At 54.5% G+C, this 14,823-nt stretch overlaps 1 protein-coding gene across 1 annotated transcript in view; it reads right to left on the reverse strand.

Annotated features, from left to right (window-relative positions):
• Positions 1 to 313: 313 nt before the first annotated feature.
• Positions 314 to 14,823, reverse strand: part of ADAMTS10 (ADAM metallopeptidase with thrombospondin type 1 motif 10) — a 23,891-nt gene continuing 9,381 nt past the window's right edge. Inside the window, exons 5-24 of the mRNA XM_007953692.2 lie at positions 12,677 to 12,760; positions 12,438 to 12,583; positions 12,024 to 12,067; positions 11,775 to 11,880; positions 11,542 to 11,688; positions 11,244 to 11,385; positions 8,559 to 8,666; positions 8,203 to 8,348; positions 8,045 to 8,108; positions 5,948 to 6,050; positions 5,585 to 5,718; positions 5,382 to 5,505; positions 3,281 to 3,361; positions 3,030 to 3,193; positions 2,817 to 2,943; positions 2,596 to 2,725; positions 2,014 to 2,218; positions 1,426 to 1,602; positions 1,184 to 1,343; positions 314 to 423 (exon numbers count right to left, since the gene is read on the reverse strand). Of these exons, the coding sequence (XP_007951883.1) occupies positions 314 to 423; positions 1,184 to 1,343; positions 1,426 to 1,602; positions 2,014 to 2,218; positions 2,596 to 2,725; positions 2,817 to 2,943; positions 3,030 to 3,193; positions 3,281 to 3,361; positions 5,382 to 5,505; positions 5,585 to 5,718; positions 5,948 to 6,050; positions 8,045 to 8,108; positions 8,203 to 8,348; positions 8,559 to 8,666; positions 11,244 to 11,385; positions 11,542 to 11,688; positions 11,775 to 11,880; positions 12,024 to 12,067; positions 12,438 to 12,583; positions 12,677 to 12,760 (2,502 nt within the window). The remainder of the gene's footprint in view (positions 424 to 1,183; positions 1,344 to 1,425; positions 1,603 to 2,013; positions 2,219 to 2,595; positions 2,726 to 2,816; positions 2,944 to 3,029; positions 3,194 to 3,280; positions 3,362 to 5,381; positions 5,506 to 5,584; positions 5,719 to 5,947; positions 6,051 to 8,044; positions 8,109 to 8,202; positions 8,349 to 8,558; positions 8,667 to 11,243; positions 11,386 to 11,541; positions 11,689 to 11,774; positions 11,881 to 12,023; positions 12,068 to 12,437; positions 12,584 to 12,676; positions 12,761 to 14,823) is intronic.

The following is a 14,823-nucleotide window of genomic DNA, read 5'->3' on the forward strand; positions in this document are numbered from 1 at the left end:
GTCTCATCAAAGGGGCTCCCTAGGGGTGGGTTAAAGGGTCTAGGGGAGAACAAGTGTCTCCCTCTCCCACCCTGGAGGGGGTCTTACGGTATGAACCAGGAGAGGGAATGAGGAAGGGGCCAGGAGGTGGCCATCCCCTCCCCATCCCCCAGTCAGGAGGCCTGCAGGGCTTCCCAATAAATAACTTCAAGCTCCACCCTACCCTTCCCTCCCAGCTTCCGCCTGCTCCGCCCCTCGGCCCCGCCAAGGGCAGGCCTGAACACCCCCCTCCCCGTCGCCGGCGCCCCGCTGTGGTTCCGGGTGCCGCGTGCCTCTAGCGGCCCTGGCAGGTTTTGCAACACATCTGGCGGAAGTAGGCTCGGCTGCAGAACTGGAATTTGAGCACCAGGGGGCAGTAGGCGACCTTGTTCACATCCTTGCACTCTGGTTGTACAAGGAGGAGGGAATCAGATCTCTGCGCCCCTCCTCATGCCAGCATAGTGCTTCCTAGTCATGACCTAGTCTCTCTGCTATGATACCCTCAACTGTCAAACCAAACTGTTGCCCTGGAGTTGATTCTGACTCATGACAACACCATGTGTGTCACAGGGTTGTCAGTGACGGACTGGAAGATCACCAGGCCTTTCTTCTGAGGCCCCTCTCGGTGGACGTGAACCTCCAACCTCTTGGTTAGCAGCCAAGTGCGTTAACCATTTGTAACACCCAGGGATTCCTTCAGCTGTCAAAGGACGCTTATGTTCCCATGTCATCAGGAAGGAGCTGAGTTTTGGAGTACCATAAACCAAAAAACCAAAACCTATTGTTGGCAAGTTCCTGACTCATGGCAACCCAATGTGTACAAAGTGGAACTGCTCCACAATTTTCCCATGGCCTTGACCTTTAAGAAGCAGGTCTTTCTTCCACGGTACCACCAGGTAGGTTTGAATTATCAACCTTTGGGTTAGCCGTTGAGACCAAACTGTTTACATTTATGTCCTCAGGGACTTTGTGTAGTAGCACAGTGGCACTTAATAAATGTGTGAGGAGGGCATAGGACAGATGACTTGTAGGAAATGGGGAAGAACATTTTGATAGTTTGAGAAAGTACAGGGTCACTCACTGGCCAAGTCCCCCCAAAGCCCTCCTGTGGTTTCCTTGCTTCTGGACAGGGCCCCTCCCGGTACCTCATCCCTGTCTCCTGTACCTTCGGGGCCGTCCTCGGTGGGTGTGGTCTCACACTTGGCCTCACACTGCTGTGTGGCGGGCGGCCTCAACGCCTCAGTGCACTCGCGGGACGGCAGGCCCATGTGGCTGGTGCAGCGCACAGCACGCTGTTGCTGCCCAAGGCCGCAGTGCGCGGAACACTAGGGGGAGTGACCACTGAGCTGCCACCTCCTCCCCGGCCCCGCCCCGCCCCCGCCCCCCACCTGGGGCAAGCCTGCTTACCTCACCCCACTCGCCCGCCACCCAGCGGGCAGGAGGGCAGCGGCGCAAGTTGCAGCGCATGGTGGCTGGTGGTTTAGCTGCGGGTGGGCAGTGTGCGGGGGGCAGTGTTGCACGTTGGTCAGCGCTTTTGCAAAGGACCACGCGGTGGCGGAGGCCAGGCCCACAACTGGGGGTGCACTGGAGTTGGAAGGGATGTTTCATGCCTCAGAGGATACCATCATCCCGAGTGCAGGAAGTGGGCACCCCAGTCACTCAGAAGGTGCAGTGGGAGGCGGACGGGGACGCAGCTAACTTGGACAAGCTGAAGGTAGGAGCTCTGACAGCGTAGTGCCTAAAGCACTTGACTGCTCACCAGAAGAATGGCGGTTCAAACCTACCAGCCACTCCTCAGAAGGAAGGTTGGGCAATCTACTTCCCTAGTGATACCGCCTGGGAAACCCAAGGAGGGGTTGCTATGAGTCAGGTCTGACTTGACAGCACGTAACAACACCAGGGCTGGTGGGACAGGCTCATAGATTCTGGGACCATGCCGGCCTCTTCCTTTTCCGCACAGGGTGTGGGCTGGGCACCGAAGAAGAGGTGGCTGACCTCAGACCAGTCGAGGGCCGCCCACTCCGGCGGGCAGGCGGGGCCCTGGCAGGCCTCCAGCACGGGTGGGCGTGGCCGTGGGCATGCGCTGTCGTCCAGCGCCTTCTCCTCAGCTGCTGACACGCGGCGCTGACACACAACCGAGCGGCTGCGCACACCAGCATCACAGCTGCGGCTGCAGCGCGACCAGTTCCCTACAACCCAGCTGCGAAGGGGGAGGGGGCGGGATGGCTCACAGGTCAGCGTGGGTGTGCTGCCGCACCCTGACCCTGGGGCACCAACGTCTCTACACCCCCATCATCCTTACGGAACCTGCACCCTCACCTAGATTGGGGCAGTGCATTCATTACCCTAAAGGGAGACGAGGACCTGGGATAGTTGGCTTGCCTAGGGAATACCAGCGTTCTGACCCTGCCCCAGCTTGAGGAGCACTAGTGCCCCAATTACAGACATGCTGTAACCCTGACGCCCACCAACACGGGCTCCCCCATCTTGGGAGCACTGTCACTCCGACTCAGCCCTGACCTGCTCCCCACCCCCAGGAGCACTCTCCCCTGACCCAGGTGACACGCTGGCACTCACTCTGGCGGGCAGGGTTCCGTGTTGCAGGCACGCTGCCTCTTGGGCAGCTTGCTGTGGGCGCTGCAGTGGTGTGGGGCCACAGCGGTGCTGTCCAGCTGGCTGCGGCACTCCACAGCCTGCACCTGGCTACCTGGGGCGGGGCGAGAGGCCCGCTCAGCCCTGCCAGCCCAGACCCCTGCCTGGGTGCCCAGTACCCACGTCCCAGCTCCTCTTGGCCTCACCGCCTGCACACTGGGCAGAACACTTGGTCCAGGCCGTGTAGTGCCAGGAGTAGGGGGGCAGTGCGTAGCGGGCGATGGGTGCGTTGAAGCGGTATCGCAGGGCAGGCAGCTCTGACCGCGACAGCACCTGGGGAGGGGGCATTGGAGGGGTCATGAGGAGGCTCTAGGTGAGCTCCAGCCGCTTCCCCCAGTGCCCTCTGGGCCTGCTGTTACCATGACAACGAGAGATGCATTGATGGGTCCCAGGGCTTCTAGGCTCTGGGCCCGGTCTGGCCCCTGTCGCAGCTGAAAGGTGGTTCCGGCCAGGGGTAGGCGGTGGGGCTGAGGGGTCCCTGGCAGCCCCTCCAGCAGCAGGGACTCATGGTCCCCCTTCAGGGCTGGGGGATGGTGCAGGGGTCAGGACTTCAGCCATGCTGACCTCCCACCGCTGGCCCTCAATGCCCATCCCCCCACTTCTGGCTCACCCAGGTGACTGAGGGAGAGGTTCAGGTCCTGGATGAAAATGTGGACGGAGCCTTTGGGGATCCAGACGACTTCCTCGTACCCTGGACAGTGGAGCTCAGATGTGCCCAGATGGCCTGTCCTGGACACCTGCCTCCTCCCCCACCTCTGGCCCCTGATGCTCACAGCTAACCATACAGAGCTCTCTGTGTACCAGGTCCTGCTAAGTGCTCACATGACATCCCACTGCATCCCACTCCAGCCCATGAATTCAATGGAAAAACTGAGGCCCGGAGAAGCTAAGCAAATCCCCCAGGTTTTAGAGCTAGCGAGCGGTTGGGCTGGGATTTGAACCCAAACTTTCCTACCTCTCCAATCACCAAAATGGTATGACTCCTCCACCACCCCAATAAGCAGGCCTAGGTAACAGCAACAATAGGTGGAGGGGAGGGGCCGTGGCAGAGACTTTGACTCACATAGCGTGACATGGTGCGGTGTCTAGTATAGTCAGAGCTGGGTTTGCAACTGGATCCACCACTTACTACCTGGATGACCTTGGACCTGTGAATCCTCTAACTTGGCCCACTTGTGCTCCCCGTGAGTCCTGGCTTATCTGCCTGGACCCCCATCGTTCCCTAAACCCTGCACTGGAGTCTCGCTGTGTCTGGGCCCACTTTCCCTGCATCCAGGGTACAATCTCTTACCCCCAGGGCAGGGATCAATCAGCTCTTCTGAATTCTGGGGGTCAGATCAGTGTCCCCCAGGCCTGAGGACCCCCAATCTCCATCACCTGCTCAGCTCTCTTTCTGGGACCCACCTGACCCTCACTGTCCTCATTGTGATGTCCTTCAGACCCCTCTCAAGCTCCCCACGTCCTAACTCAGCACCTTTCCTGCTCTCCCTGCTAGCCCTAGTTTTAAAGATAGCCCATTGTCCACGTTGTTCACATGGATGTGGGTGTGGAGCCCTGTCTCCCTCCCCACTACCTCCAGTCAGTCCCCAGGGCCTGCTGTGCTAGCTCCTGAATCTGTCTTGAGGCCATCTCCTTCTTCTCTATCTTCACTGTCCCTCCTGACTCCCAGTCACGTTATCCTACTTATGACACCAGCTGCCAATCTGGCCTTTGCCAAACCCCAATCTAACCCTGCTAGGGGAATGAACGGAGCTCTGGTAGCGTAGTGCTTAAGGCACTTGACTGCTAACCAGAAGGCTGGTGGTTCAAACCCACCAGCCACTCCTCAGAAGGAAGGTGGGGCAATCTACTTCTGTAGTGATACTGCCTCAGAAACCCAAGGAGGGGTCGCTATAATTCGGGGCCGACTCGACGGCACATAACAACAACAACAACAACAACAGGGGAATGAAACCCCATGTTGGCAACCTGCTCCTGGTGGGCCTGTGAGCTCCCGTCTGGTGGGTCTCCCCCATCTCACCCTGCACACTCCCTCCTTCTGGCAGCATTAGCACCACCTTCCCCAGAGTTTTTGAAACCTTCCCGCCATGGACCTTTCTCCTTCTCAAAGCACTTTCTCCCTTAGGCCAGGAAGGTCGATTAAGCTCTCCACACTCTGATTACCCCTTCCTCTGGTAAGCCTTTTCCTGTTCACATAGACAACGAGCCTCTCAGTCTCTTGTGGCTCAAAGGGACCTCTTGTGACTTGGCACAAGACCTCCCCCCAAGTCTGGAAATGGGGAAACTTGGGCTCCCATCCCTTTAAAACACCAAAAATCAGTTGGTGTTGAGTCTATTTTGACTCATGGCAACCCCAGGTGTAATCAGAGCAGAGCTGTGCCCCACAGGGTTTCAAGGGCTGAGTCTGTGGAAGTAGATCGCCAGGCCTTTCTTCCAAGGCAGCTCTGGGTGGACTTGAACCTCCAACCTTTGGGTTGGCAGCCGGCACGTTAAATAGTCACACCACCCAGGGACTCCCTCGCATCACCTAAAACACCCTAACTACCAAGGTTTAGCACAAGGGTCTGCTGTAAGCAGTCACTGAGGTCGTCCTTCCTAACCCAGGTCTGGGGGGCTCCAGGGTCCCAGGGATTCCTGATCTTGGCTATAAAGTCCTGCCCCGACCGCCTGGCCCCAAGCAGGAGGATGGGAGGGAAGCTGAGGTCTCTTACCGGCCCCCATCAGGGTGGGGCTAAAGACCCCCTCGATGGTCTCGCAGGCACTCCCATCGCCACCACATACACGGCACTTATCCTCACGCAGGTCAGAGCCCAGAACCCGGTCACAGCCCACGTGCTGGGAAGGGTGGGGTTGAAGGATCAGTGAGACACCCACCTGGCCCCCTACAACCCATTCTCCCAGGGGTCTCATCCACCTTGCACTCGCCGCTCACGCAGATGTCCACCGTGTCGGGGCGGCAGGGCGTCCCGTCCACCACAGCTGCTGCCCGCTCCGTGTAGAAGTTGAAGCCCTCTGCTAGGCACGTGAGTGAGCAGGCCTTCACGCCCCCTGGGGGGCACAGCCCCGTCACACCGAGGGCCCTGGACCACTGCCCTCTTCCCATGGGATGTGAGGCCAAAGGGCCAGAGCCCAGTCCCAACTTGGGTGGGTGGGCTGAGCAGGGAGTTCTCAGCATCCAGCACCATGGAGCCCAACTCTGGGCACTCAGCTCAGGGCAGAGCCCATGACGCAGCATCCACTAAGCACTCCCACGCTGCCCTCCGAGACCCCCACTCACCTCCTCTGTATGTCTTCCACGTGTAGAACTTTCCACGGAAGGGGACACTGTCAAACTCAGAGCACTGCATCTCCCTGAAGTCCTGGGAGCCGGGAGGACAGTCCTGGGGGTATGAGGGAGAGGGAGGCCAGATGAGGGGGCTGGAGTTGGGGCAGAGGCTGTGCTGGCCCCAAGGAGACAGATGGGGGCCTCGCTGGGATGCATTTCAAGTGGAACTACAGGTTTCAATGGAGCTTCCAGATTAAAACTAGGAAGAAAGGCCTGGTAATGAACATCTGAAAATCACCCAGTGAGAACCCTGTGGATCCCAACAGTCTAATCCTCAGCTGACCACGGGGATGGCGCAGGCCTGGGCAGCATCTGGTTCTGTTGTGCATGCAGTTGCCATGAGTCAGGGGCCACCTCAGCAGCCAACAACAGACCTCATCAGAGGCTGGGGCAAGCTGGGGATGACGGCTGGGATTCTGGCTGCAGACGACAGTGGGGTCTTTCTTGAGAGAGAGGCCTAGGTGGGAGCAGGTTTTGGGGAAAATGCGGAGTCCCGTTTTGAACTTCTGAGTGTCCTGGAGACATGAGTTCCTCCAGTGACAAGTAGTGGACAGCTGTGTACACGTAAGACTTGTCTACATCCGGCCCCCAGCCATGGGGAAAGCTAGTATTAACAAACAGTGGAGGAAAAGCCCCAGGACGAAAGGCCTGGTGAACTACTTCAGAAAAATCAGCCCCTGAAGACCCTACAGCCTATGGTTCCACTCTGATACACACGGGGTCGTTAGGAGTTGGAACTGACTTGATGGCAACTGGTTTGGCTTAAAAGAGACAGGGAAGCTACAAGCCGAGAGAGACTGAGGGAGTGGTGACTGGAAGTACAGGAAGTTAAGGGGGGCTGCAGAATGGAGACAGTGGTCTCTGGGCTAGAGGGCAAGGGGGCTTGGTGAGGGGGAGCTCAGTGATGTTGCTGGAAGTGGGTGGCAGAGGGCAGTGGGGGAGGGGCAGACCGGGCTGTAACTGCAGAGGGTTATGGGAATCCAGGGACTATTTCAAGGGGGGAGAGTTACCTGCTGAGTTTGAACATATAAAGAAAAGGGTAATCACTGTGAAAGCAGAACTGGATGGTGCCTGGCTGCCATGACTGACCACTCTGACAGAGGACCCGACAGATGGATCCAGATCAAAAGCAGGGGAAGAATGGAACCGAACCTCAAACTCATAGATCTACTGAGACTGAGGGAACACCCACACCTAATGCTCAGAATCAACCTTTAAACTTTAAGCTGAAACTATCTCATGAAGCCATGATTCAAGTAAACAATTTTAATAGAAACGTTTGCTTTGAGCATACCAAAACCAACCAACCAACCAACTCACTGCCGCTGAGTGGATCACGACTCATAGCGACCCTTCCTTGGGTTTCCAAGGTGGTGTCTCTATGGAAGTAGATTGTCCAATCTTCCTTCTGAGGAGTGGCTGGTGAGTTTGAACTGCCAGCCTTCTGGTTAGCAGTCAGATGCCTTAGGCACTCCTATAAATAATTATATGAGCTTAAACTGCTAACAAGAGTCTGGTAGTTCAGTGGTTGAGGCATTTGGCTGCTTACCAAAAGGCCCGCGGTTCAAACCCCCCAGCCGCTCTGTGGAAGAAAGATGAAGGGGTCTGCTTCTGTAAACTTTACAGCCCAGGAACCCCAATAGGGCTCGTGATGGGTCAGAATCGACTTGACGGCTGTGAGAAACCGCTAACTGCTTTAGTCCATCTGAAGCGGATGAGAGACCTTGAAGGGCAGGGTCTACACTAATGGTGAGGAAACAGTACCGGCAGAGGCCGGGAGAAAGGTAACGGTGTCAAAAATGGAACCAGTGTTACTTGAACTGTGTGTGGGAAAACTGTGAGTGGATGTATGATTGGTTATACATACTGCCACCAAAAGTAAATAAAATACTAAAAGAAAAAAAGAGTCAGAAAGGGCCAGATTACTGAGAAAATGCGAGGGGATGAAGCAGGGGTCCAGGAACAGGTGTGGGTGCTGCAGGCCCTGGAGCTGTTCCCCGAGGGCAAAGGGACCAAGGATAAAGGGCTTGGGGTTCTGAGGGGACTCACGTCCGTGTTGCAGGACCGGTGTCGCCGTCTCTCGCCCAAGCAGTACTTGCCCCCTATGGTCGGCCTGGAGGAGGGAGGAAGGAAAGAGATGGGGTGGGGAGGGAGGACAGGGGCGGGGACCGGCCCCGCTCACCTGTGGGGAGCTCTCGAGGGCTGACCTGGGGCTGTCGCAGTGCCTGCTGGAGGAGGACACGCCGCCGCCACACGTCCGGCTGCAGTCGCCCCACGGGGTCCACAGGCCCCAGGCTCCGTCTACGCCCTCTGGCCGCGACCCGAAGGGAACGCACACGCGCTTGTAGCACCACTAAGGCGATGGGGAAGGGACCAGCGGTGAGTCCGGCCCCGCCCCCTTCCCAAGCCCCTCAGGGACAGCGTGGATGAGTAAGGACAAGGGCGGGGCCTGAGAGCCGGGAAGAGACAGGCAGGAGCGTAGGGGCGTGGCCTAGACAGCTGGTCATGAGCAGGGGGCGGGCCCAACCCCTACACAAACGCGAGGGGCGTGGCCGGCGCTCACCCCTTTGTCAATGGTGTGCGTCTGGCACAGCGTGCCCTCGGCGGCCGGGATGCTGTTGGTGATGCACCGGTTGCTCTTGCTGAGACACCACAGCTCGCTGCAGACCTCCTGCGGGCCGAGGCGCCCGCTCAGGCTCGCCCTCCCTTCTCCCTCCCTCAGGCAGCCCGCCCGGCTCGGGAGGACCCTGACGTCCTGCTCACTGCCGGCCTGGGGCAGGGCTCCAGCGCTCCTCTCCTGCATCTCACAGGGTCTTCTTGGGTCCTCTTTTGGGGTATGGCTTGGGGCCCCTCCTCCACCAATAACCCGTGCTTATGAAACAACTATGGGCTTTACCTTTAGGCATTATTTCTCCATTTTACCGCGAGAAAGCCAAGGATCAGACAGGTTAAGGTCACAGCTACTAACATCTGTGTCCAGAGGAAGCTTGGGACCTGCTAAGGAGGGCCGAATAGGAAGGAATCTGGCTTCTTTTGGGGGATAGCAGTGGTTCTGAAAAATCAGGCCTGAAGGTGGCCCAGTTCAAGGGCTCCATCCAGCTCTGATTTCCCCAGCTGGGTGGTTCTCCTGGTGCCTCTAAATTGGGGAAACCCCCAAAGTTTTTAAGGTATGGGGAACGGAGGAGGGGTCAAGGTCAGGTTGGGTCCTGTATGAGATGATGTTCTTTCTTCAGTGAGAAATCAGCCTATTGTTTTTTTGTTTGAATCCTGCCTGGGCTGGCCCAAGCCTGGCAACAAGTCCTGTCCCTGGTAGGAGGTGAGATCAGCCACAATGGGTTCAGCTAGGGCCATACCTCAGGCCATTTAGTTTATATACTGTCCATCTCAAAGGGTCTTCTGAGAAGGGTGATGCCCCAACCCTTTTATAAAGACATGCACTTCTCTCTTGAAACCTAGTCCTCCCAAGCTTTAAGAATTTGGGATTTGACCCACTCATGGCTGTAGGAAGGGCCATGCCTACCCATGAGGAGTTTGAAGGTTTGTCTGTTCCATCACATCTGCTCCAGAATGTCCCCATGTTCTGTCCTCTCAGAAACCATTTCTTGGCTGAAAACTCAGTTTTCACTTCACTTAGACCATGTCCCTCTGGCCATTTCTAAATATATTAGTCTGGCCCCAATCCCACTTCTGACACCTCTTAAAGAGAACATCTATTCCAGCTTGGCTTCAGGCTTCTTCTCCCTAAGGGGGCACTGTGGTGTAGCTAAATAAGTCCCGGTCCACTCTGGGAGGCCTCAACTCAACCACTTACTTGCAACACAATTCCCCTTTCTGGGCCTCAGTCTCCTCGTCTATAGGAGAGGTAAGCTAATACCTGTTTTCCTATATTACAAGGCTGTGAGGTAAACATGACAGGGCTTGAACAAATTCCCTATTACTGGGTAACAATGACCACAGATATCCCTGGACTAGGCACCAGGCCTAGCTCTTTACATATATTAGCCCACTTATACATAGTAAATATATTTCCTCAATTCAACATATAGCCAGCATCAACCCAAGCCTGATATTCTGATGGGTTCTCTCTCCCCTGCCTTTTAAAATCTGGAGTCAGAGAGAGACCTAGGTTCAAATTCCAGCTCTACCATGTCCTCAAATTGTGATCCTGAACAAGTCTACCTACCTAGGCAGCAGTCCTTTCATCTGTAACATGGGGATCATAAGATTGCTTGGGGTTTAAGTGAGATGATGCATATGACATGCTTAGCACATAGTGAGTGCTCAGTAAATGTTGTTAGAATATCCAGGATGCAGTAGCTTCTCAAGGGTCACTGGAAGGCCTTGAAGTTACTAGCCAAGTTAGGGCTGGGGTGGGGCACAAGCATGGATTGCTAATAGAAATTGTTCCAGGGTTTGTCTCCTTCTCTTCAATTGGTAGCTGTTCAGTGTGAATCAAGAAAATGAAGTGAGTGCATTTTAACAGCCACCCACTGCCCACTTTAAGTTGCCATAGTGTTAACTTGAACATGGTTGTACAAACTTTCTGATCCTTTGAGTCTTGAAGGCATGGAGAGTTGGGACTGGGCTCAGGGCTCTAGGAGTCGGGGAGTTTTTAGGGAGCCAAGGGGTAGACCCTGGCTGAGCAGTGGCCTCTGGTGGTTGAGGCAGGAAATTAGCAGGTCTTGAAATTTCTGGGGGTAGCTGGTGGGACTGTGGGACCTTGGTGCTTTCTCTATGCACAGATGGAGCTTCAGGAGCTGAGTCTAAACCTTGAGAGAGAGGAGGAGTGGTCAGGAGGCTCAGAGACCTCTGGCCAACGGCTGAGGCCAAGCAGGCTTGTAGGGACAAGGAGAGTGAAGACATGGTGTTCCTGGAAGGCTTGGTCCAGTGCTCTGCCAAGGAGGGAAGAAGGCACATCCCCTAGGAAACGACCTTTACTATGTCTGGCCACTTGGTTAAAAACTGCCCACTTAGGGGTCTTAAGACTTTGATCTTCTGCAGCCCACAGGTAGCTTGAGGTGCTAGACAGAGTGGGCTTCTTGGGGCTCTCTCCAGCCCCCAAATCTGGAAGGGTCTGGAGAACCAAGAGTTTCATCCTAGAAACCTGTCTTGTTCTGAGGATCATCTGTTTGTGACATCTGTACACCCCGTACCCCTGTCCTCCCAGCCCCACCCCAAGGGCTCACCCCCACCCTGGTGGTCGTGCCCTCGCCCCTCCCAGGAAGGAAAGCAGGAAGGCTCTCTCTACCCCGTATTTACACTGACGCGATTTGACTCCATGCTGGAAGCGGCACTGTTCATCTGCATCATAGGCCTGGCCAGGCGCCACAGTCGGGTACACAAAGTCCTGTCTGGGGGGCCGGTTGTTCAGACACAGCCCCAGGCCTGAGCTGTGGCAAAAGGAAGGCAGATGTCATGTTTGGGAGTATGCAGGGGCTTCCCAGGGAGCGGCCCTTATCCTCCGCCTCAGGTGACAGAACCCTTCCTAGAGGCAGCCCAACATAAGAGTGACCCCCTCTTGGCAGGCTGGGTGGGTAGGTCCTCACTCAAGAAAGCTGGTGATGTAGTCACGGCTGCACGATGACCACACGAAGGGGTTGGTCTTCATTGTAATGTGGGCAGCCATGAGCTTGGCTGGGTCCTGGCCGCGGGCACCACAGCTGTTCCCCACGCCATCGTGGTTCATGCCGAACCTGCAAAGTGTGGTGTTAGCTCTGCTGGACACCAAGGACCCGCCCAGCCCCTGCTGTTTTCCCCCTCCTGTGTCCCTGGGCCTCACGTGTGTCCAATCTCATGAGCAATGGTGAATGCCGTGGCCAGGCCGATGTCCTCGTTGATGCTGCAACTCCGCTCACGCTCACACATCCCACCCACAGGGGCCAGGCCTGGGAAACGGGCATGTGGACTAGGGCTGGAGGCTCGGAGCTGGGCTAGCCAGCCCCATCCACCTTGCCTGGTGTCCCCTTAGGGCCAGGGTCCCACAGCCCACTTCCTTCACAGGAGCCTATAATCTATGGGGCTTGGGTACCTAAGGTGCCACAGGGTTTGTTCTTGTAGATGCAGATGTCATAGCTGTGGAAGGAGAGGAGTATAAGGAGACTGAGGGGACTGGGCTCCTCCCTAAGCCCCTTGGATCCCCTGACACCCATCTCTGGAGGCTGAGCTCTGCCTAGACTTGAAGATTTATGCACTGGCCCCAGCTGACTTTGGAGATGCCAGGGATATGTGTGTGAGTGAGTGAATGAATGAATGAATGAAGAGTGAATACATCAGTCAGTGCATCAGTGCCCAAATGGCCCATCACGTACTCCCCACATTTGCATGCCCCTTCCTGTCCCTGGCTCCCCCAAGGATAGCCGAAGCTTCCCAGTCTCTCCTTCACCCTCCCAGCTTGGACCTTGGTAGTCCCCTGACCCAAGTCCTAGAGCCTTCCGGCCCTCACCGTGTGATGAGTACTGCAGTATCGTGGTTGGCCACACCGTTCTCCGGAATGGCGTTGCCGTGGCCATTGCGGTTCACGATGGATTTCTGCCACTTACAGAAGCTGTCCAGGGACTTCCCAGCATGATGGGTGATCTCCAGGGTGGGCTGAGGGTGGACAGAGTGAGGCACATGGATGCCAGTCACCCTGGGGAGGGCAAGCACTGCTGATATGGTAGGGAAGGGGTCGGGTACTCGCACCTGGTCCTCCGTGAGCAGGATGAGGCGTGTTACGAGGATGTTAACGTTGTTTCCCAGACTCGAGTCCTGGAAAAGTTTGGCAACCTGACCTCCAAGAAACAAGAGAGACCGAGTCTTAAGAGGAGCCCAGAATAAAAACAAAACCATAAATAAAGCAAAAAACCCAACAACAGCTTGCTTTAATCAAACACCTACTGTGTGGAAGGCCTCAGGCTAAGCCCACTGTATAGATCTTCACATAAGTAAACATCCCATTTTACAAATGATGCAAAGGTTAGGCCACACAACTGTAGGTGTCAAAAGTGGGATTCAAGTCCAGGTATGCCTGTTTTCAAGGCCCTAGTTACCTACTAGCACATTTCTTTTCAACTCAGCTGCACTGTTTGTCCACCTGACTTCCACCTGTCTGCCAATTCTCAACTGTGTGCCTCAGCTATCTTGCCCAGTGCTAGCCTAAGTGATGTGCAGATAGGGCCTCATTCTGCAGTTTTCTAAAGGTACCAACTTGAGTATCACCATGGGAAGGTGGAACTACAGGAAAGCAGGAGGCTCTGTAGACAGTGACCACAGGGAAAGAGAAAGTGCCCTAGGAAGCGAATGGAACACAGATGATGGTGGGCCAGGAGGCTAGGCTGTACAGGAACCCCAGGCCATCACTGCCCTGTATGTAACTGCCTGGAAATGCTGGCAAAAGATTCTCAGAAACTGAAAACCCAGGAGGCAGAATGTTGGTATCAGGGACTTTATGTTGACACATGGGGCATCTGTCTACTAACCTTTCTGTCTTCCCATTTTGCTGCAGTGAAACTAGAACACCTTTTACTATTATGTGCCAGGTGCTGCACCTGGCTTCCCTCATATCAACCCTTACTCTATGAGGTACCAGTTGCTGTGGAATCAATACAGACTCATAGTGACCCCATGGGTGTCAGAGTAGAACTGTGCTCCATAGGGTTTTCAGTGGCTAATTTTTTGGAAGTTTGTTGTCCTGTGGTGGCTTACATGTTGCTGTAAGGCTGGAGGCTATACTACTGTGCTGCAAAATGCCAGCAGGGTTACCCATGGTGGACAGGTTTCAGCAGAGCTTCTGGGCTAAGACAGACTCAGAAGAAGGAAGAGGCCATCCACTTCTCAAAGAAGTGGTCAGTGAAAACCTTATGAATAGCACTGAAATACTGTCTGATAAGTACCAGAAGATTAGCCCATCAGGCTGGAAGGCACTCAAAATTTGACTGGGGAAGAGCTGAGTCCTCAGAGTAGAGATGACCTTAACGATATGGATAGAGTAAAGCTTTCAGGACCTCCACTGGCTGATGTGGCATGACTCAAAATGAGTACACACAGATGCAAACATCCATTAATAATTGGAACATGAAATTTATGAAGTATGAATCTAGGAAAATTGGAAGTTGTCAAAAATGAAATGGAACGCATAAAGATTGATATCATAGGTATTAGTGAGCTGAAATGGACTGGTTTTGGCCATTTTGAATCAGACAACTGTATGATCTACTATGCCAAGAATGACAAACTGAAGAGGAATGGTGTGGCATTCATCATCACAAACAATGTTTCAAGATCTATCCTGAAGTACAACGCTGTCAGTGATAGGATAATATCTATACACCTACAAGGAAGACCAGTTAATATGACTATTATTCAAATTTACACACCACCCACCAAAGCCAAATTGACCAAACATGCAATCAAGATGTGTTGATTATTACTGGTGACTGGAATGCAAAAGTTGGAAACAAAGAAGAGTTATCGGTAGTTGGAAAATATGGCCTTGGTGACAGAAATAATGCTGGAGATTGCATGACAGAATTTTGCAAGACCAATGACTTATTCATTGCTAATACCTTCTTTCAACAACTTAAGCAATGACTATACACGTGGACTTCACCAGATGGAATACACAGGAATCAGATTGACTACATCTGTGGCAAGAGGCAATGGAAAAGTTCAATATCTTCAGCCAAAACAAAGCCAGAAGCTGATTGTGGAATAGACCATCAACTGCTCATATGCAAGTTCAACTTGAAGTTGAAGATAATTAAAACAAGTCCACGAGGGCCAAAATATGACCTTGATAATATCCCTCCTGAATTTAGAGACCATCTAAAGAATAGATTTTATGCACTGAA

This window comes from Orycteropus afer, unplaced genomic scaffold (assembly GCF_000298275.1).
Source record: "Orycteropus afer afer isolate SDZICR_OR568_19922 unplaced genomic scaffold, OryAfe1.0 scaffold00405, whole genome shotgun sequence".
NCBI classification, from domain to species: Eukaryota; Metazoa; Chordata; class Mammalia; order Tubulidentata; family Orycteropodidae; genus Orycteropus; species Orycteropus afer.